The 21,997-nt window shown below is 34.2% G+C and overlaps 2 protein-coding genes across 2 annotated transcripts in view; one reads left to right on the top strand and one right to left on the bottom strand.

Moving 5' to 3' along the window:
- LOC145975411 (uncharacterized) overlaps positions 1 to 21,997 on the bottom strand; it is a 61,103-nt gene that overhangs the window by 32,262 nt on the left and 6,844 nt on the right. The gene's annotated exons all lie outside the window — the stretch shown is intronic.
- The window catches only part of Psgef (Protostome-specific GEF), a 29,422-nt gene that overhangs the window by 5,311 nt on the left and 2,114 nt on the right, over positions 1 to 21,997 (top strand). Inside the window, exons 2-13 of the mRNA XM_083105977.1 lie at positions 6,683 to 6,924; positions 7,124 to 7,743; positions 7,998 to 8,767; positions 12,028 to 12,268; positions 14,255 to 14,309; positions 15,586 to 15,867; positions 16,419 to 16,736; positions 18,869 to 19,287; positions 20,024 to 20,236; positions 20,517 to 20,879; positions 21,004 to 21,118; positions 21,354 to 21,757. Of these exons, the coding sequence (XP_082962103.1) occupies positions 6,685 to 6,924; positions 7,124 to 7,743; positions 7,998 to 8,767; positions 12,028 to 12,268; positions 14,255 to 14,309; positions 15,586 to 15,867; positions 16,419 to 16,736; positions 18,869 to 19,287; positions 20,024 to 20,236; positions 20,517 to 20,879; positions 21,004 to 21,118; positions 21,354 to 21,757 (4,040 nt within the window). The 5' untranslated portion in view covers positions 6,683 to 6,684. The remainder of the gene's footprint in view (positions 1 to 6,682; positions 6,925 to 7,123; positions 7,744 to 7,997; positions 8,768 to 12,027; positions 12,269 to 14,254; positions 14,310 to 15,585; positions 15,868 to 16,418; positions 16,737 to 18,868; positions 19,288 to 20,023; positions 20,237 to 20,516; positions 20,880 to 21,003; positions 21,119 to 21,353; positions 21,758 to 21,997) is intronic.

Here is a 21,997-nt window from a genome sequence, read left to right as displayed (position 1 = left end):
TCAGCGTTTCAAAAAATAAATAAAAAAACTGTGAAAAAATATTTGGTTTTGGAAGCTTCTCGAGATAACCAAATAAATTGACAAAAAGGAGTTAATATACGCATCTCCCCTTCCTCCTCTTTCTCATGACATCGAAGTACTTCAAATCTCCGTGTGAGCCGACGGAGACTTTTGTTCGACGTAAGCGACATTCGGCGCGCATGTTTGCATATGTAAGGTCGTGGACGATTGTTTGCGCGGTTCTGAAAAGAAATCGGGTACACACGAGCTTCTCTCAGCTGTCCTCCCCCTTTTTCGCGAGCTAGAGTATTCTAGCGAGAAAGAAAAAGATAGACAGAGAAAGGGACAATTCGGATTTTTTTTTTGGAACTAACAATATCTTTCTAATATTATTAAAATTTTATATGACATGTGGATTTTTTATCGAGATATTTTTATCGAGAGTATGATATTGTGAGAAAATTATTATACCTAAGATAAAACGATCATATACAAATAATTTATATGCTTATCATATAGAAGTGTATATTCTACGATTGTTTAAAGTTATTCTGATAATTATATACATATAATTATATATGTGAGACTATATCGAAAATTAAAGAAGAAGTAAGAGAAAAAGTTTTCTCAAAACCCAATATCTTTCTTTTTTAATAAAAAACAATTAAATTTTATTTAAACGTTCCATTGCGAATTAATGCAAAAAAAGATAATATATCCATATTCTTCATTCAATGTCATGTGATTTTTGTTGATTAATATAATATTTTATTATGAAAATATTAATTTTTTTATTTGAGAATTAAAAAAAGCAGTATATATAAAATTTATTCTTAAATTTCTGTTTAGAGAAGATCCTCTTTATTGGACAAAAAATTCAAATATAAAGTGATTTAGTAATTTTTTAATACTATATTACAATTTATCGCTAAAGGATTTCGGAAACATTTTTTTTATTTCTTAATAAAATGTTTGAAACCGGTTTTGTGATAATTTATAGATGTTATATTTTCTTACGCATCTTCCTGTTTCAATGGATAAACGTTCATGAAATAAGCGCAGAAGATGAACATGTATTTTTATTAATTAATGTACATTTTTATTAATATTACAAGTTGTGTAATTCTTTTCAACTTTATTTAAATCGACCAATTTCTTTAAAGATTATACGAGATGAGAGTCGAGATCGTGCGACCCTAAGATCTGCCGATTCATTTATCTCAGTTATTACTACATAAGAACCACACATTAGTCTTGTAAATATTATACATCTGACTTGTATTATTTTTCAGAATATTTCTCATTTTCCTTGTGTCGCACGCTGAGACGAGAGACACATCAAAATCGTTAGTGGCATCGTTTTTCCTTTCTTTCTCATCTTGAGCCGTGAATAATCCGCATTATAATGGCGGTTTCTGCGCCACAGTCACCATTAGTCTCGTGCGGTCCCGACAACAAGTAATTATTAACGCCAGAAAGGAGAAAGGACCGAAAATCCTCGCTCGTTCTCTCACATTTGATCTTTATCCATTTAAGCGATATGGGGTGCCCCTTCTATCAATTACATGCACAGAATTAATTTTTTAGAGAAAAAATATAATTTGACACCATTTAGATTTCCAGCATTAAATATCTCAAATCCTAAATTAAAATTTTATTGAAATTTAATTAAATAATATTTTGTTATCTCCTCATTGTAATAAAAGTTAATAAAATAATAAGAGATTATTAAGTTTAAGCAAAGAAAAAGAAGAGATTATTAAATAAATTTAAATTTTATTCCAAAGGTATATGTATATCAAACATACAATTAGATTTTTATGCAACATATTTCAAACTTTATAACAGATGGAGAATTTGCAAATAACCTTTCTTGAAGACTAGAAAGGGCCCGCTTAGAAAAACACAAGCAAGATCCACCCTTTGATCAATCTCGTTTACTTCTTTGAATCACAATTCTCCTTCTTTCTTATTAAAAACAGTTTTTATAGTATATATTATATGGACGAGAGGGTCCTTGTCGACTATGTGCTTGCAAGCATGTCAAGGTTTCAACCGTTATTCCGTTTTGTTCATTTTCCGTAGCACACAGGAACGAGGTCGATCCCGCCTTGCGTCTTGCGGGAATAGAAGCGGGGAAGGAACTCACGGGACGAGTATAAGGGGTCCCGATGTTGTTATTCCGGGCTGTTCGTTGTGGGGACAATTCTTGCATTCGCAACGCGACCTCAAACGACGTAATCCACCTCGTGCGAACACCTTATAGACCTATAAAAGAGTTGTATACGGGGAATCGAAATGCCGCAGTATAATTCAGCGTCGCAGCAGCGCAACGCTTTGTGCACTTGTTTCTATTACTCGACATTGAGATTTATTTATTCCAATCGGCGAAAAATGAAACAGAGATATCCCTCGAGAAATTTTGAGGCGATTTTTAATGATAAAAATGTTCAGATATATTAATAATTTTTGATTTTATGAACCATCTTAAAGATTATTTTGTTTATATTTGAAAAAATATCTTTCTCTTTCCATTTATTTGCTGATTATTTAACAATAATTATTGAAGAAACAAGGAAATATTGAAAGTGATTAAAAATGTTTAAACGGTATAAATTTTTGAAGCTACTCTGTTACATCTTGCATTTCATTTTATTTCCTATTATCGACGCGAAAGTACAAAAGTTACTACTTTTCACAGTGACGGCAGATTAGATGGGACGATAATATTCACAGGTGAATTATACAATAATCTCCCCTTTTATATATATATCTCGTATATATAGTAGACTCTCAAGATTTACTGCACACTCGTAATTACGACGGACCCCTGAACCCCGTTTAATAAAGAGCGCCATGGGTATTCTAACTGAACCTATCGTAGTTGCAGCGCGCCGCGGCGCAGATCTCAAAGGGAAAGATTTTGTATTCGAATGCAGGTGGCGTGTCTAATCGAATTAATAGATCCCTATCTGCCGTGATTATTCATCGAGGAGTAACTATTACGATGACGGAACCATAATTTGATTGTAACAATAATTAGTTTCCATCGCTTTTTATATCTTTTGAAAATTTAATATGATTAATATGATAATGATTATAATATAATTCAAATTATAACATAGTCATTATCATATTAATATGATTAATATGATAATGATTAATTTAATATGATAATTATTATAATACAGTTTAAAATATTTTCTTTTCTAAAACATAAGCTTTTACATTTTGGAAAAATTTGAATTTATACGGAATATTTCAGAAAAGATTATATATACATCAATAACTGAATAAGTAAAATTTTTATAAAATTTATATAAAATATAATTTTAGACACTTTTAGTTATTTATAATATTAAGCCAAACAAAAATGTCTCTTCCAACAAAAAGATATTTTTGTGAATAAAGTTCTTTTCTAGTCAAGTTTATAATTCACGATATATCACCATCTCCGTCTTTCTTCTCATAAAATATAAAAACATATATATGAAGCCTTCCATTCAAACATGAATAGTAAAATATTAGGTATATAATTTAGTGTATGTTACAATGTTATACTACAATTGTAAACCGGAAACAGACGGAAACTGCACTTTGTCGCAGGTGCAGGCCTGGCTGTCTCTACCCCGTTTATTGGAAATGACGAACTAGTGTCTAATTATGCAGACAAATGCCTTTCGTCACTTGTACTTATTCATTTGAGAAAGATTTGGCGTGACGAACATTCTAAAGGTTTTAAGTATTCCGCATATCATTTGGTCTAGGACGATTTATCCCTTACAGACGATGGGAAAAATCACATGTTACTTAAAACCTACGGAAATTCGTTAAGAAAATGGCTTTATAACGGCTTTTATAATTATTTTTTTTTTAAAGATCAGAATTTTTATAATTAACATTTTTTAATAGTTGTATGTATATATTCATCTCGTCAAATTTAATTTAAATTTTTATAAAGATAATTTCTGATTTACGAAAAAGAAAACTTAATTCTATAAAAATATATATTTTCGATAGTCAAATAATAATTTAAAAAAATATATATATATAATTAAATATGATAATATATCTCATATGATAATATATATTCACATAATTATAATTATATAATTCGACTTTTTATATATCTCATTTCAGAGAATGAATAATAAAAAGATAAATATGCCCATGAATTTTATAAATATAATACACGCATAAAATATATGGAGTTAAAGACTCAAAGATACAATTGGCGTTTCATATTCCTATATGTTCATACGAATTCATACATATTCTTACGAATTTTATGCGAAATATGATAGTACTGTGCACTTTATAAAGTTCAAGAGTTTCTCCTCGAAGTACGTTGAGTATCCTTCGCATAGAAGTCAGATAATCATCGTTTTCATTACATATCGACATCGGGTTTCCACCTAGCGCTGGGTCGAGCAATACCAGATGGGACCCACTGTGCGTTCCATCACCATATGGGCAGGTGCCCAGACCGTTTTACGAGCGCGTAGGTCGGTGGTGGTGGTAGGTAATGGTGATGGTAATGGTGGTCTGTCGCGACAGACATACGCGCGCGCGCAAAAGAGTGCAGGGCACGAGACCATGCGCGGCATGGCAACAGCCTGTATGCAAATGAATGCATTTTTATACCTAGCTAGTACAATGCGCCGCACCCCCCCTCGACGAACCGTTAAAAGTGAAAACCTGCTGCTGCTGGCGCTGCTGCCACCGTTTTTATCCCGGTGCTATCCCGGGGACATAATTTTGCCTGCGCGACTTTTCAGGGGGATTTTCTTCAAGGTCAAAGTCTTTCGAACGCACATATAACATATCTTTTCGTGTGCTTTCAACTTTCAATGTGAAGCTCTTGCATCTAAAATTTAATTTTAAAATTGAAGGCAAAACGAGAGATGAGCGAGAAAAAATATTTCTATGTAGTTTGGCAGAGATACTTTCATAAAAATAATTTTACGATGTGAAATGTCATATACGAGTTATAATATTAGAAATGTATGATATATTGATATTAGTTGTGAGGGCACTTTAATTTTGTTGGTATTATATTTTTGACAATCGATGAATATTTCACGTATATTATATATTACTGATAATTTATTCTAAATTGGTAAATAAATTTAAAATTGCAGAAAGATGATGAATATAAAAAGAAGGTTTTTTTTATAAAATACCTTTAAAATTGATCAGAAATTAAGCTTTTGTATTATTTCTTATTTGAAAAATAAAATTCATAATAAAATTCCTTTTTTAAACAAACCAATTAGTATAACGTATGAAAATTTGTAAAATCTAAATCTTCAAACTGAGTTTGAAATTTCAATGTTCACGAAAATATTGACTATTATCGATATGGTACAATCAAGTTGGGCGAATGTCGTGCTCAAAAGAAAGACCTCGACTCAATTCGGCAACCATGATAAACTCGCGTTCATGCGAGCTAATCGAATCAGCGATTTCGCGAGTCACAGCGGCTGCATGCCAGCAACAACAAGCGCAGAACCAAAACGAAACAACAACTTGGTTCGCTCGACCACGTCCTTTTTTTCCCACCCCTTGCACTCGCGCACTCGAATCTTTTCGTTCATGAAAATTACGCTGCAGGAAGTGAAAGAGAAAGAGACATCGGCGCTAGTTTCAAGGGTCGTTTAAAGGATCGTTAAGCACACCTAGACAAGTGCTAATTCGTGAAACCGTCTCTCAGGTGTATAGCGACTTTCACCTGTTTCGCTATTTCCCGTATGTCGCGACAGGTGCATCTTTTTATCTTTCTCACTCTCTCTTTTCTTCTTCTTTACTCGATTTCGTCGCGAGGTTTCCTGTCGCGCTTCGTGTATCGTATCGTGTACATCTCTCCCTGTAATTAGGCGCAAGCGATCATGTCGCCTTCGGCCGGAAGACCGATAGGCGGACATGACAAGATGTCGACTTTATCGAGACTTGTCAACGAGATCCAACGACTTCCCCATTCACGTATTCTGCATTGTACGCGTACGTCGATTAGTGATAGTCGGTTCGGCCCCCGCACTTCCTTCGTACGAAGAAAATAACTGAATTGAACTCTTGGGACTCTTTAATGAAATGTTATAATAGACTGAAGAATGTGTGTGCGGTTGTGTTCGAATAAAAATGCGCTTCGTGGTTTTATGGTTTCCGGAGGAATTAACATCTAGGAAAGTGGAAATGTGAGAATTCACGCAAAACAGGTGGCTAGAATAATTAATTTGACGGTGTGAAAATTTTACAGATAAAACTTATCTCAAGAAATTCCTCGATGAATTCGCTTAAGATTTTAATCCGTGTATACACTGAGAAAAAAGTTGTTAACTTGACTAAACTGTTTAACTAAATTATTATTTTTTTTAATTGAAATATTTAAATATTTGAATTAAATACAACATATTAAATCTAACATGACATCTATTTAACTTAAATATTTAAATATTTCAATTAAAAAAATAATCATTTATAGTTGAACAGTTTAGTCAAGTTAACAACTTTTTTCTTAGTGTAATGTTGTAAAACAAGAGCTGAATAACAATCATAATATTATCTAGAAAAATTTTTACGAATTTTTATAATAAAATTTAGCGAAGATTCTAACACTACAAATAATTGAATAATTTCCGAATAATTTTTAAAATTTCTACTCTTTCTATTGGTCGACATCTAGAGATGCTGAAGTGGACGGTCTCGAGATCGTTGTCGGCAACCGGTTCGACGCCTCACGGTCCGCCCACCTTGAACAAGGCACCCCGCCGTCCTTTCCGAGACTTGTCCAACACACCGCCGACCTCGGCTAGTTGCCGAACCAGGCAAGTATCTACTCAGAATGTGTCGAACACATCCAGGACGACGCCGGCTCGACGCAGAAGATGCAGGAGTCATGGAACCGACTTGAGGACGTATTTTCAGGTTCAATTTTTTTTCTCTCATGTAGTATAATGTGATAAATTATTAAATATTAATATAATGTTGGAAAAAGTATACGATAATTTTGTCACATTTTAATATTATAGAAACTATAAAATATAAATTCTTATTGTTTCTCCTACTTAGCATTGATTTTCTTTTCATCAAGAAACGTTTTCCGCATATTTAATGTATTTTGCAGGCGTCGAAACCGCATTTAAGATCGAATAAACGTCAATCTATGCAGGGAGTGGAGAATTCAGCAACGTCCGAAAGCTTCTATCAAAGCACACCGAGAGTGGACACCGATATCGGGCCACTCACGTATTATCCACCTGGTAGCAAGTGTTCCACCGCGCTTACTCTACCGACGGACCCCACGCTCTTCATGAACAATTGCACCAAGAATTTCCAGAGCGATAGCGAACTGCCGCAGAACGTCGTCAACGAAGCGCGAGCGAATCTGCAATCACATGTCTCCGACTTTTTTCAACAGATCTCGATGGCCACTAGCCCCGAGGACGTAATGGAGCCGGGTTTGATGCCCCTGGGGACGAAGACCAAGGTTTATTCTCAAAACGGCGAACAAAAGGCGCGATCGGTGAAAACGCCGTATCTGCCAAAGCTGGCGAAGATCACGAAGATACACGCGCGATGTCGGACGCCCTATCACACGAAACTCACTCAGGCAATCAGCCCTTTTAAACCGAAAACGGCTCATGGACAAACGCCGCTTATCGGCAAGTTGTCAAGTCTCACCATAGATCAAGACTTGTCGAAATACGAGAATATGGACAACACCGTGACGGAGGTGCTTCATAGGTAAGCATGATGATAATTAAAGATATTAAATAATGACGAGATAATTAAGAATTAACTAGAATTAATAAAAGACGAATAAAATATGATTTTTGTTAATTCTTGGACACTGCTACATATCTTTTTCTAACTAATTAAAAATATATTTCTAACTAAATAAAGATATATTAATTTTATATGAGAAAAAGTAAAAAATTAAAATTTGTATTAATAATGAAACAAATCTTTTCCAAATCAAAGTATAATTATGTGTGCAGAGAACAAGAAGTCAATTTTGGGAGCAAAACCGTGGCGGAGATTCTCCTAAGCAACGCTGAGGAAAGGAGCAAGATCCTAGAAGCATCGTGCGACAAGCGATCCGATTCGAATATGACAGATCACATATATGAGACTATTCCGGAACAGGACGAGGTGATGGAAGAAGAATCACCAGCGCGCAATGACAGTTCCATATCGTCGGTCAGTCAACTCCTGGAAGATCCTTCGCCGGTGTCCTGGGCCTTTGCGTCGCCGTTGAACGATCTCGAGGGTGAGTTCACGTTGAAGAGACAACGCGGCATTCGCCGGAAACGTCCGCGAAAGGACGGCGACAAAGCAGTAGATGGCAAACGGGTCAAGAGAATGTGTAGTCCTTCGGCAAATGAGAATCAGAATTCGCTGATCGAGGCCGTTAATCCGAATGTAAAAAAACTCGTGTTAGAAACAGATCTGGATGCGACACTGGACGAGAAGCATTTACCGGCCACGAAGGCGTTCTTTTATGGTGCTAAAGATTGTAAGGAGGAGGACGTTGATAGAAAGGTTGATGTCTGGAATGTTGACAGTCCCAAGTCGTCCATGATGGATGACCTGCATAGTACGAAATCGTTTGCCACTTCTGTATCCACAACGCCAGAAGTCCCTTTGATCGCGACTGTCAGAAGATGCTTGAAGTTTAGTCCCGAGAGCGAACCGTCGACAAGATTTAACTGTTGTGGCTCGATCGAAATCGAGTGCTCCCTCGTGGCAGAAAATATACACGTTCGAGGTGAGTTTATACGTTTGATATAAATTTATATGTTTGATATATATATATATGCTTGATAAATAATTTCATTATATATATAATGCAAAACTAAAGATGTGTCTCGAGCAGAAAGTAAAATATAAATACGCGTTATGTTTTTGAGCAAAGAAAAATAAAATTTATATAAAGAATATTGCTTTAAAAAATGCTCCTTGAAATTTATCTATGAATATATTAATCGTAAAAATTAAATGATAATTAATATAATTAATATTAAATAAATATAGATATTAATTAAATTAATATTAAGTATCTTTAATAGACAATAAAGGTAAAAAAAACAAAACTAATAATTTTGTGGAATGCTTAACTAGTAGTATAAATAAAAATTAAATAAATTCTATATAAAAACATAATCTTTTATATAGAATATTATGTGCCTCTTTTAATAAAAAAAAATTTGTTTTGGTTAATATTAAAAATTATATGTGTATATTAAAAATTATTATATATCTTTCTCGAGGAATATAATATTTTAATTCAATTATTATATTATTATACATTCGTTTGATGAATGAAAAATATTTTAATAATTAATATTAATGTATTGATTTTAATCGATTATTTTTCGTATTAATATTATATGCAATCAAAAAATAAAATTTGTTTATTAATTAAATTATTAATATTCTTAGTTATTTTTCACATATAAAGTGAAATATAATATTAATACTAAATTTTTGATTATCTAATTTAATTAATATTTTACACATATACATTTTTTTAAGAAGGAAACATTCGTTATTCTCTACTTTCTATGGGTAACTCGTCATCCCTCGTACACTCCTGAACCCTTGCAGCCACGAGACATGCGCCAGTTGCGTATTGTAAGAGGGGGTGTTTCGAGGGGGTGCTCGGCATCATTGTGCCAGTAACCCACAGATCCTCCCGGCGGCTCGATTCCGGTTAGTAAGCCCACCGACATTGATCATTGTTGCATTGTCCTTACGTAAACAGTCGTGCGGACCTTGACGATATCCTGCCGACTCGTTCTTCTCGTATTTAACGCGTGACGCGTCGCATCCGGTCGACGCGCCGTTCTCGCAATTATTCCGCAGGATCAGGTCATTCGAGGTCCTCGCGGGAGCCAGTTTTCGTAGCATCACGCACACATACACATACATTTCCCTATGCTTTTTTATCCAAAAATCCTCGAAATTCAATTCTTGTGTACGAGGGTAGTGAATCGGGAGTGAACTCGAGCACATCGATCTGGAAACGCACTCCTTGTGTTAGTTGCATCGCGCTACTTAGTGTGTAAACATTTCCTTTCCACGGATATATCTACTATAACGGCTGTGACTTATCTTAGCATAGAAAAGAGAATTATTTCTTGGCAATCATGTGTTTTATGAATTCATTCTACTTATCGAGACGTGTGGGATTACTCGAAATGTGATGCCAGCCGGTGTGCAATATCATAATTGCCGGAAAGTGGATCGCACGATGCGAGCTAGTGGCGAATGCCGCATCGGTCAGACGTCCTCGGGCGCAAGTAATGCGTTCCGCGGTACAGTCAGCCGTAAGAGCGAGCCCGAAGCGTCAATTCTCCGGGATTTCTCTTGCCTTCGCAGTGCCGTCGCACAGTGACAAGTTTGCCCCAATGTAAAGAGAAATAGAGAATATTCTATCCGGTCGTGTACGAATATTTTGCATTTTATGAGTGTGTTTTTATGTGTGTGTGTGTGTGTGTATTTTATTTCTAAATTATAAATTAATTTTACGTTCAGACATAATAATCTTTTAGAAAATGCGTATTTTAAAATTTTAAATAAAAAAATATATATATTTAAAAGAGTTTTAAATTACTTTTTCTACAATGACATAAAAACATAATTTTAAAATAAGATATAATAGAAAGAATTTTTTAATCATATATATTTTTGTACTTTGTTTGCATGCACTAAAACAACAATTAATAAAATAAGACAAATTTTAGCATCCAGCATTATCTTTCTGGATTTTTTATATAAATATAAAAAAATATAGAACGCATTTTACATTATACAAAATATAACATATTTTCAATTTTTATAATCTTTTAAAGAACTCGAAATTATGATAAAAATAATCATTAAGTTAATATATAAAATTAGCCATCTAGTCTGTGTCTATATTTAAATATATAATTGGATAAAATATTTTTTTTAAATTCAATATTGATCTTTATTTGAAAATATATAAATAGATGCAAAAATAAACAAAATTCTGTTCTAAGACTTATTGTTCTCTTAAATTGGACAAATCCTGCATTGCAAAAACTATTTCTTTCGTTAATGATTTTTAATTATATGTAAAAACAGCAATAATATAAATGCTGTAAATGTTCAATAATACACTATAAAACAACGCAGTTATAATTAAAATGATTATGCACATCAAATAATAGTGGTAAAATTTACGAGTATGCAAAATTGATAACGAAGCAGCTCCGTACGAATTTTATCGCTGCACGTGTTCAGATATTACATACACACCAACCTTGATATTATCTTATTATTTTTCTTTATTTAGATAGAAAGCATAGCTATAGTTGTTTTCACACAGCTATAGAAAACCTAGCATTGTTATGTCATGATGACTTAAGACCTTGATGTCGATGGTGTCAATCAAAGTTAAAAGAAGTTTGATTACTCTCGATATTCCTACTTCGTTTCATCTTTTAGCTTTATACTATGCTCTCGCTTTTACAGTTTTGTTTTACAGTCGATAAAACCTGTATGAGCAGACGGAGTGTGAAGGTGATGTGAAAATGTAATAGGGCAAAGGTCGCAATAGCCGGTTGATCGTTTCATCACATTATTGGATAGTGTGTATGTGTGTGTATTCCCTCTCTCCTATCACAAGACATAAATCTCAAAGGTAGCCAAAGCCAGTACAACTGTAAAATTTCCACTCTTTTTTAATTATTAAAGAAGAGCGAACCTATTATATATTTTATTACATTCACAATTTAGCTAGTTTTATTATTACGTTTATTATATTTTAGGATCTACATTTGGATTGAGTAAGTTATTTCGAAGAGAGAACGATATTTCAAATTCTCTTATTTTTCATTCCATTATGTTTTGTAATCATTTTATTTTTTCTTGTATCATTAGGTTATACATAAAGAAACACGACGCAAAGGAAAAATCTATATTTTTCGATATTTTTAAAATACAATTTAAAAAAAATGCAATATAAATAAAATATTTTATATTTTTAAATTTTACTTTCAGTGATAAGGTGCAAGGATTTGAGGCGGGCGTACGAGGGACCGGTGCACGCGTACGTCAAAGCGAGCTTAAAGAATACCAGCGGTGAAGGGGTTGTTAAGAGGACCGCAGTTCATCGCGCCACGCCAAATCCGGTATTTCGCGAGACTCTAATACTACCCTGTCCGGCATACAACAGTCACTGCACTGGTCACAGGCCCACGTCCCTGGATATCGCCGTTTGGCACCGGGATCGTCGTGCGAGGTGAGCATGCTCCACGAAGATGAGAAAGACAGAAAGAGAGAGAGAGAGAGAGAGAGTCGGAGATTTTGGGCTTATGAGATGCTGACGCAGATTAAGTTTGTAATTCTCACGAGATCAACGGCGAATGCGATAAAGTTTCAAACGAATTTGACGCGTCTTGTTGTCTACAAATCTATTTATTAATACCGTGTGTCTTGAAATTTTATTATGGAAAAATTAATTGTTGGTTATGAGAAATCTAAATAAGGAAAAAAATTCATGATGTGCCGAAAACTATTAAAAATTTTAATTAAGAATGATAATGCTCTAATCCACTTTACGTTAAGAAAGTTGAAGAGATTTTTTGAAGATTAACTTTAGATTTTTATTTTAGAGTAGTGGATTAAACCGCGCTGCAGAGATCCTTCAATTATTTTTTCTACAAAAAAGTTTTCCAGTTTCATCAAATTTTTCAAGATCCTACACATCGATCCTTTTAATTTTATAAATTTTAATTTTATTAATTTTAATTTACTTATTTTAAACTAGTATTTTTTTATACATATTAGATTTTTTAAAAAGAGTAAAAATATTTAAAGTGACGAAATAAATTCGACATAAATTCTGGAATAAGTTTGCGATTAGATAGGTTGTCGCGATAAGGCTTTTGCTAACTATAATTGTTCTCGCTTATTTCGCTAATCATAATAATCAGGCCATGGGGTAGGGATGTGGAAATTAACCTCGGCTGAGGCGATTCAACCGCGTTTAATTTCTTCCGATAAAACATCGCAAATGATACGACGTTAACTCGCGAGGTTTAACAAGCACGTGATGTCTTGTACCGTGTACGAGATAGCTATCTTTTGAAATAAAATCTGGGGCAACCCAGCATGGGAAAGTCTCGTAAAATTTGTAAAGCACGAGAACCGATTTCACGCAATTCATGTCAGTAAATCAGTGAATTTATCTGCATGTCTCAGATTTGTTCTGTCTTTCTCGTATACCGATTACAATGCGTGTCCATCTGAATCTATGTTTACTTATATCCATCGTGCTATGACTATTACATTTATTTTTACGCATGTATGTTGATATGCGCTTCGCGACTCGTTTTGTCCGCTCATCATTCGATCGACGATCGATTCCTTTTACCTCCCCTGCGACCTTGGCTTGTTTATTCTTTGAATTTGTCCAATCGAAGTAGTCCTAATTTTAAGCTGTGCCGAGGAGTTCTCTTATCGGAAAAACATCATCTTAAAGAAACTTCGTTTTCGCGAAGATAAGTATTTTTTGAAGTTATGCTATTTGAATTATTAAATTTATTTAATAATATTTATTTAATAACAATTATTTTATAATTGACATTTTTTATAATGAAAATATTTCTTACAAATGTGGAAACTTTTCCGCTAAGAAAATGTTATGTAAATTATGAATTTTTATTTCTTAATGGTTTTGCTTTATTAAAAATTGATTTATATACATAATATCAAATATCGAACAGAATTTAGTATCTCTTTGAATATATCGCATGAGGTATAAATTATGCAAGATAATCAGTACTTGAGCTTTTGTATTTTTGACAACATTCGATTCAAAAGAGAGAAAGCCTAACAATAAATAATAATTTCAACAATACGGAAAATTGCGCAATTCTCTCTCGCGTACTTTCTTGATGGATGTGGTCCATCCGAATATTTAAACAAAATTCTGGGCATTCGAGTTCCCCTTTTGCGGTAGAAGGGGAATCGATTCCCCCAGATCATGCGCACCACGTATACCACGTGCATCTCTCGAACACCCTCCCTCCTCCGCCTATTTACGTACGATGTGTGCGAGACATTACGGTCACGCTGTATATATACTACGTTATCTCGTGCGAATAAGACATTACTCGTATATACAGTACACCTTCGAGCATCTACATGTACGTATTTGCACGTTTCGCAACTTGTTCCGACAGACAGATATTTATATGCGTCTCTCACTTTCCGGCTGTTTCAGACGTAGCGAGCTGCTGGGCTGCATGACTCTTCCTCTGCCGCTGTCCCAGGATAAGGTAAATATCACTTCCGGATATTTATTCGAGACACTTGATCGAGAGATGTTCGCCCTCGATTCCCTTAGAAAGTATATCACGCTACAGAATATCTACGAAAGTTCGCTGCTAATATATTAAGTATTAAGCAATCTATATTGCGTTGGCGTCTCTCAAAAGTTTTTTTTTTATTACGAATCATCGAAAAGTTTATTTTTTCCCTCGAGCGTAAATATCGAACAATAAAACATTAAATATTTATTCAAAAGAGTCTTGATAAAGATTTTCTCTCTGATTCTCTCTGCGCGATTTATTTCAGATATATCTTTCAAATATATCTTGCGTTATATAGTGGACATGTCTGGACGTCCTGTATATAACGCAAGATATATTTAACGGATGTGCTAAAGTTTACTGCTATATTAGCTCTCAAATATTGAAGCGATGTCTGGGAAGTTTTTTCTTCCTACAAATCATTGAACAGCTCATCTTATCTCGCATGAAAGTAAATGTATACTTGAAACTTTGAGTGTTTTGTACGAGATACTTGATTGAAGTATTTTCAAACGTTAATTACTATATTAGATCTCTAGTAGATATTATAAAATATGCGCTTTTTGTGCATTATTACATTATATACTCTGCATTATAATATATTAATATATTTTATAATATGTATTAATATAGACTAATAAAAAAATTAATAGATAATTTGTGGTAATCGAATATATTAAGAAAAAATGTACTTTCACGGCAAAGCTACTCATCTAATTTAGCCATTAAGAAATAATGTCTGCTGCATCTCAATGACTCGGAGCTTTCTTTCAAGTTACAGTTAAGTGGATTTTCTACCTCGAGCTCGATATTATCTGATCACTTACTGACTTCGATCCGAATAATATCTTAAATAATATTCGCGCTAAAGCTGACAATCTCATGTAGCGTGTCTATAATAATATAGATTTTTATATCTTGATATGATAATAATAATCATTATTAACCTGAAATATTCTGTATTTTGTAATTATATTTCAAAAAAAGCAATCATTTCAATTATTTTGAATAAAATTTCTGCTGAATTTCTCAAAATTGTTAATTTTAAATTCGTAAAGAATCTAGGAAATTAATTTTTTTTATTAAAAACTTCAACCTCATCAATTTTTGTTATAATTTGTTACTTTTTCATGTAAAATATTCTAATAATTAATTTCTTTGATTGAATAAGATATTAGATTTGTTTTTAAAATGATATATTTTTCAATCATGGGAGGACTAAAAGAGCGGGAATGACTTGCAGGAAGCAACATGGCACCCTCTAGAATCCGGATCCGTCCGAAATACGAGCACCCCTTTCGCGGGTGTACCTCAGGACTGCGTCGTGTCGCCGCCATTATCCAAGGATGGCGAGCTAGATAATAATAACTCAGGGACGGACGATTTGATGTATCTGAGGTACTTGGAGTTGGAACCGGTCGATCCATCGACAGGTTTACCTTTGCATCCGCGTTTCACTGCGAAAGGCGGTAGAACACCTTGTACCATTACCAAAAGCTTGATAAGGCAAACTTCGGTTAATCAGGTATTTATTATGACTTTAAATAGAATTGTAAATAGAAAGAATTATCGAAATTATCAAAATTTTTTTCGATTTTCGTATAAATTATAGCATATCATAAAGTGATGTGTGTATATGTATATATATATATATATATATATATATATATATATATATATATATAAACTCAACAGAATAATTTAGAGAACTCGTCGTAGTAAAGTTATTCAATAATCATAGTAAAAGAAAAAAAGTATAAAAACAAAATAAAACTTTTTCATAAAAATGTTTCCTCGAGAAAAATAATTTCGGAAATTGAAAAATTAATATAATTAATGTATATAAAGTATATAGTTATAATTATTATTAGTTTTTTACTAATTATCAGTTTTCCAATTTCTAAAATTAATTTTTTTTTCTTTTTTAAAACAAAGTCTCATATACGAAAACAAAATCTTATTTTATATTTTTTTTACTTATTTTTGCATAATTCCTTATCGATTATACTAAACCATCCTGCACCATCGTTAATTAATTTTGCTAATTAAATATTTCATCACGAATATATCTGACAGATTCCATGGGGTTTTTCGTTATCGTGGGGCAGGCCACCCCGAGTGGAGCGCGTAGATCCGGGAAGTCCGGCGGAACGTTCCGGTTTACGGCCGGGCGATCATGTGGTCTTTGTAGAAACGACGAACGTCGTGACGAAACCGCGGGACGAGATCTTGGGGCTTATTCAGGCCGCCACGAATCAACTGGTGCTGGAGGTGCATCGCAAAGGAGGCGTCCACTCTTCTGCTATCCATAGACCCAGCTCGGTCAACACCACCCTTCAGAACCCTTCCGTCGCCGGCGCTAACAGCCAACACACGGTCACGTTCAATGCCGAGGTCGGTACTGGCGTCCTCGTGTGAACGTAACAATACTCTATTAACGGTATATTCATCAGTACCTTAATTATAAATGAAACGCATGGGACAACAATGGTGATAAATTAATGTTATACTTTTCAATTATTCAACATTAGATGTAAAATAATTCTCTCGTACTTTAATATATTTTAATAGCTTAGATATTTTTCATATTTATATTTATTTATTTTTTTCGAAAATTATATTATCCTAATAATAGATATAACAGAGAACACAAACTTCTTTAATTATAATTATGTAACTTAAATATATTCTCTCTCTTGATATCTTCGAATTGGTTAAAATATCTATATGAGCAAAGGAATATTCAATTGTTACTGTTATTACAAATAATATTTTCTAATGATTTAAGGTACCGATAATATCGTTAATACAGTAAAGAGTACCGCTATCAGTGTCGTTTAAATTTATTCGCCATTAAAGTATAATGAAGTGTAATCATGCTGATCGTAAATTAATCGGAGATTGAAAGTGTGTTAAGGAAATTTCCATTCTATCGGAATAATCGATCGGACCGTGAAATGCGTCGAACGTTTAATCACGATATGAAAAGACAACATATTATAGGAGAAATGTCTAATTTCCGTTTGATTATTTTCAACATCATAGGTAGAAAAAATATATGTATTTTTTTTTAATAATTATTAATAATGCTGAATTGCATCGTCTATAAGTGTTAATGCTGTTTTACGAAGCTTATTTCGCACGTGAATTGACGCAGACATGTCTGATGATACATATCCTATCAGACGAGAATATCGTTCCAATTTCATAAATCTTATTTCAAACAATTAGGAAGATGTGTGATAGTAAACACAGCTTGGTACAGCTGATATAATACAGTAAAATTTAATTGCGCAAACTCGCAAAAAGCGCTTTTATGATTATTATTAATATTCTGGAGATCGCGCGGTATCTAACAAGTATAGTCTAGTTAATTGCTTTGTAAAATTTATAAATGTTTACTAATTATCTTTTTATTTAATATTTGTAAATTGAAAAATTGCTAATACAAATTACTAAATTAGAATCTTATAAACATATTCTCGCATTTAGGATTTTCGAGAAATTTTATATTTTTATATCGAGAAATTTTTTATATTTTTATACGATACCTTCTCATTTTTTATATATTATACATAGAACGGGAACATGCGAATTTTTTTGTTAGGCGCTTTTATATCAGCGTGCGTTCAAAGCTTATGTTCGCTTTGTACAAGAGGCGTCACACATCTGTGCATGTGTGTACATTGTTTTCTTTTTTCTTCCTCTTCACTTTCTTTGTAACTTACTTTTAACGAGCATGTAGTGTATAGCGCGCGCATTCCTCGCGTGAGGGATGCCGTTTAAGTTATGATGCGGTTATGTTTTGTACCTCGACCAGGTTGCTCTTTTTTGTTGTCAACAAGTTTTGTTTCCAACCTCATGTGTTTTGTTTATTCATTATATCCTTTCCACCCTCATCCCGCGATTTTCGATTCTCTCTTATTAATAGTACTAGTAGTATATAGTACTTTTTTATAAGCTTATTCATTGAATTGGGGAGGGGGGGGGTTTCGATTTATACTTTTATACTTTTTTGTATATTAAATATTATAAAGAATATTAAAAGATAATTTTTTATTAATTTTGAAAATAGCAAAATATTTCTTATCGCGTTATTATACATAATAGGAAGAAAGTCTTAAAGTCTGATAATAATATTTCATCTCGGTATTAAATTATAGATATAATAAAATAAATCAGATTACTTGAAATTATTTTCATTTTTAGGTATTTTAATTTTCAATTAAAGCCGTTCAATGCACGCTATTGAATGCAAGCTATCGATCGAAGAATTCAACAGTGCTTTACATACATTATTACACAATCATGCTATAAGCTGCACATTACATCCAATTATCTTATATGCAAACATAAATTACGTCCTTTACGTATTAAAAGCGACGATACTTTACTTTGAGGCGCAACGATTTAACAAAAATTTATTTAAAATATATATTGACATTTATTTCTATTTTCCGCGCGCGCGATTGCCTATCAAAAAGTTTTCCGCCCAAAATTCTTTCGTCGCGAATTCTTTCATGCAGCAGGTCTTCCCTTCTCTGGTACCTGACGCGCCACCCGAAGAGGAGTTAAATGTACGCGAGACCAGGTACTGGAGCATCCTGAAGAACGGCCACGCGCGTTTCATGGCCCCGCTGTGCGAGCAACGCGACGTTCTATCGGCGATGGACTACCTGATCCTATTCCAGAATCTGGACGAACTGCTCAAGCTATCCGAGGAGATCAGGGACGAGGGCGGCGGTGTCGACAGCTATCTCTGTAGAGTTCCTAAAATCACAGCTGCCTACCGAAGATACCTCAGTGGCCTACAACGTGCCTGCTGCCTCCTGGTCGCTCTCAGACGGAACACGGCCTTCGCCAAGCTCGTCTGTGAGCCTGCCGTGCCGCACAAACGGCGCCCCGATCTTACCGGGGTGCTACTCCTACCCTTAGAACACTATAGGTTAGTACGATTACGCTAATTGCTTGTGTCTCTTTCAGAAAGATACCCAATTGTTTTTCGAGCAATTTGCTTCAATAAAATTCGTTTCAATGTGAAATAAAGCTCGATGAAATTAATTCTGACGGACTAATTAGTTATGAAATTTTTGGGAAAATAATCGTCAATATATGCAAAAGTTGTAAGATATCAAGAAAATTATAATTTATTTAACTGCAATGCTAAACTTTCATCTTATTTTATTCGTTTCTTGTTACTAAAATTATTTTTTCTTATTGCCAAAATTGTAAAGATGCTTCGATTACAAGATGACAAATTAAGAATTCGAATTGTGATATAAATAGATTTATTAATCTATCATCACCTTTTCATATTTTTATTAATTTTTAATTTTTAAATAAGCTTTTATAAAGTAAATATGTACTTTGATTTATATAAAATAAATTATATAAAGAGATTAATATTATATATTAATTTAATATATATTAATTTATGAGAAATTATTAATATTTCCGTACTGTTGTGTGTAAATTTTTTTTCTCATAAAAATCCTATAATATCACTTAAAAAATTAATTAAATCTTATATTAAAATTTGAATTAAAATCATAAGAAATTCACGATTATAAAAAGTTTTAAAGTTTTAAAGACTTTTTAATGTGTAAAAAAAGTTCTTTTGGCATCTGTAGCATCGGAAAAGCGAAAACCGTACCGTTTCCGTAGTAAATTCATGCTTGCAGAGAAATGACAAGATTGTTGGGTCAGGCGTCTCCGCGAAATTGCCAACAAGCGAGAGATTTGGCCCACGGCTACAGAGAAGCTACAGCTAATGCTGGTGTCATGGAGCCGCCGAGAGATACCGGGAGACCCCTGCTGAGTTTGCAAGAGGTGGAATCTCGATTAGTATTCGCGAGATGCAAGCCGTTTACCTTAGCGGTGCCAGGAAGACAATGGTGAGAGAGCGTGTTCTTTATTTTTATACTCTAAATCTAAATTAAAGTTATATTAATATAAGTCTCTTCAATTTCTTTGGGGAATATACTATATTCTTGTTGCTTGTATCCTCACAAAAATAAATAATTTCTAAATAATTAATTCGATTATTGCTTATTCATCTCGTCTTCGAGAATCTTTAATTAAAAATCGCTTGAATTTCGCTGATACTAATTATTTTTATCCGTAATAAATTTTCAAATACAATAATATTTATAGAAAAATCGAATCTTTGCTTAGGCTCTTCGGCGGCGCCCTCGCTAAGGTCGAAGGTCGGGCGCGTCTGCAGCCGTCCTGGGCGCTGCTACTGACCGATCTTCTGGTATTCGCGCGGATCTCGCGAGACCGCGTGCTCTTCGTCACCGAGGAGCCCCTGCGATTATCCAGCATCGCAGAGGCGTGTTTCACCGTGCGAAAACGACCGACGGAGTTTCGGTTACAAGTCGCCGTAAATCCGAATGGCAGCGCGGAAAATGGCCACGCCGAGATGGTGAACAGCGGCGGTTGCAGCCCACACAGTCGACCTCGAAGACGCGTTCTCATCTTTCGAGCGCCTACCGCGGAGCTTAAAGCCGTCTGGCACAATCTTCTTCAACGGCAAATGTGAGTGAGTGGGAGACCAGACGTTAAAATACGGAATTTTTTGACGAAAAGTCAAGGTACAAGCCGAGAGTCGCGCGAATGGAGAAAATAGTATTTACGAGTATCAATTTTCATTGTATTTTAGCATCTATGTGAATACAGGCTGTGGCTTGAACTCGTCGGATCAGGACAGCCCAGAAGAGAGTCCGATTGCTGGTAATAATTTCACCGCGATCAGAGAACCCACGGGAAGTCCGCAGGTGAGAAAATGCTAACAATTTAAAAAAATTTGATTGGAAAAATCAATATTCATGCTTCACGCGAGAAATGAAAGAAATTAAATTAAATTAGAAAATAGAAGGTTGTGGATTTTTTGAGAACAAAATTAAATATTCAACGAGCTATTCTTCAATATGATTTCAATTATTATTAGATATAATAACAGTTTACACAATTGCGTGTCTAATAACTAATAACTCCTGAAATCAACGACAGATCGCGAGAGAGCCTCAACAACGCGACGAGGAGGAGAAGGAGTCGCAATCCGGCGAGAGCCTGGAAACGATCCTGAAGAACTCTCGGGAAAACAATCACCTGGCTCAGTGGGTACGCAATTCACATCAGATCCCTCCTCCGGATAACGAAAGCTCACTGGAGGAGTGGACGGCGGAGGAATTGGCGGCCCGAGCTCCTCGAGAAAGTAATAGTAGATCGACCAGCCAGGACACTGCGACGGAAGAAATCACGACGGTAAATTCCGACGCGGAACAACAAAGTACTGCGTCGAGCGCAAGTCTAAGTACTGTAAAATCGAACAGCATGACGCGGAAAAATGGCAGTCACGTGACTTCAAAGGAGAATTCAACGAGCTCCATCAGCATTTGTCGAAGGTGCCATAGGTAATAATAATTAACGCGTAATTTTGAAAACACTTTCTCTTTCTCTTCTTTCTTTTCTTTTTTAATTTTTGAATATTTTAGATATTTAAATATATTTTTTAATTTTAAATAATTCCGAGGTAAATTTAATTACATTACCAGAGAGAGAAATTATAGAGGTATTTATTTTTTATTTACTAGAAATTTTTCCACAACAAAATAAAAGGATAAAAAAATTTTCTGAGAAAAATTTTCTTTTCA

The sequence above is a fragment of the Camponotus vicinus genome, unplaced genomic scaffold (genome assembly GCF_025532165.1).
Source record: "Camponotus vicinus isolate PSW18456_S1 unplaced genomic scaffold, iyCamVici1.0 SCAF_8, whole genome shotgun sequence".
Lineage (NCBI taxonomy): Eukaryota > Metazoa > Arthropoda > Insecta > Hymenoptera > Formicidae > Camponotus > Camponotus vicinus.
The sequence above is the reverse complement of the archived record's forward strand: the minus strand, read 5'-3'. Positions and strand labels throughout refer to the sequence as shown.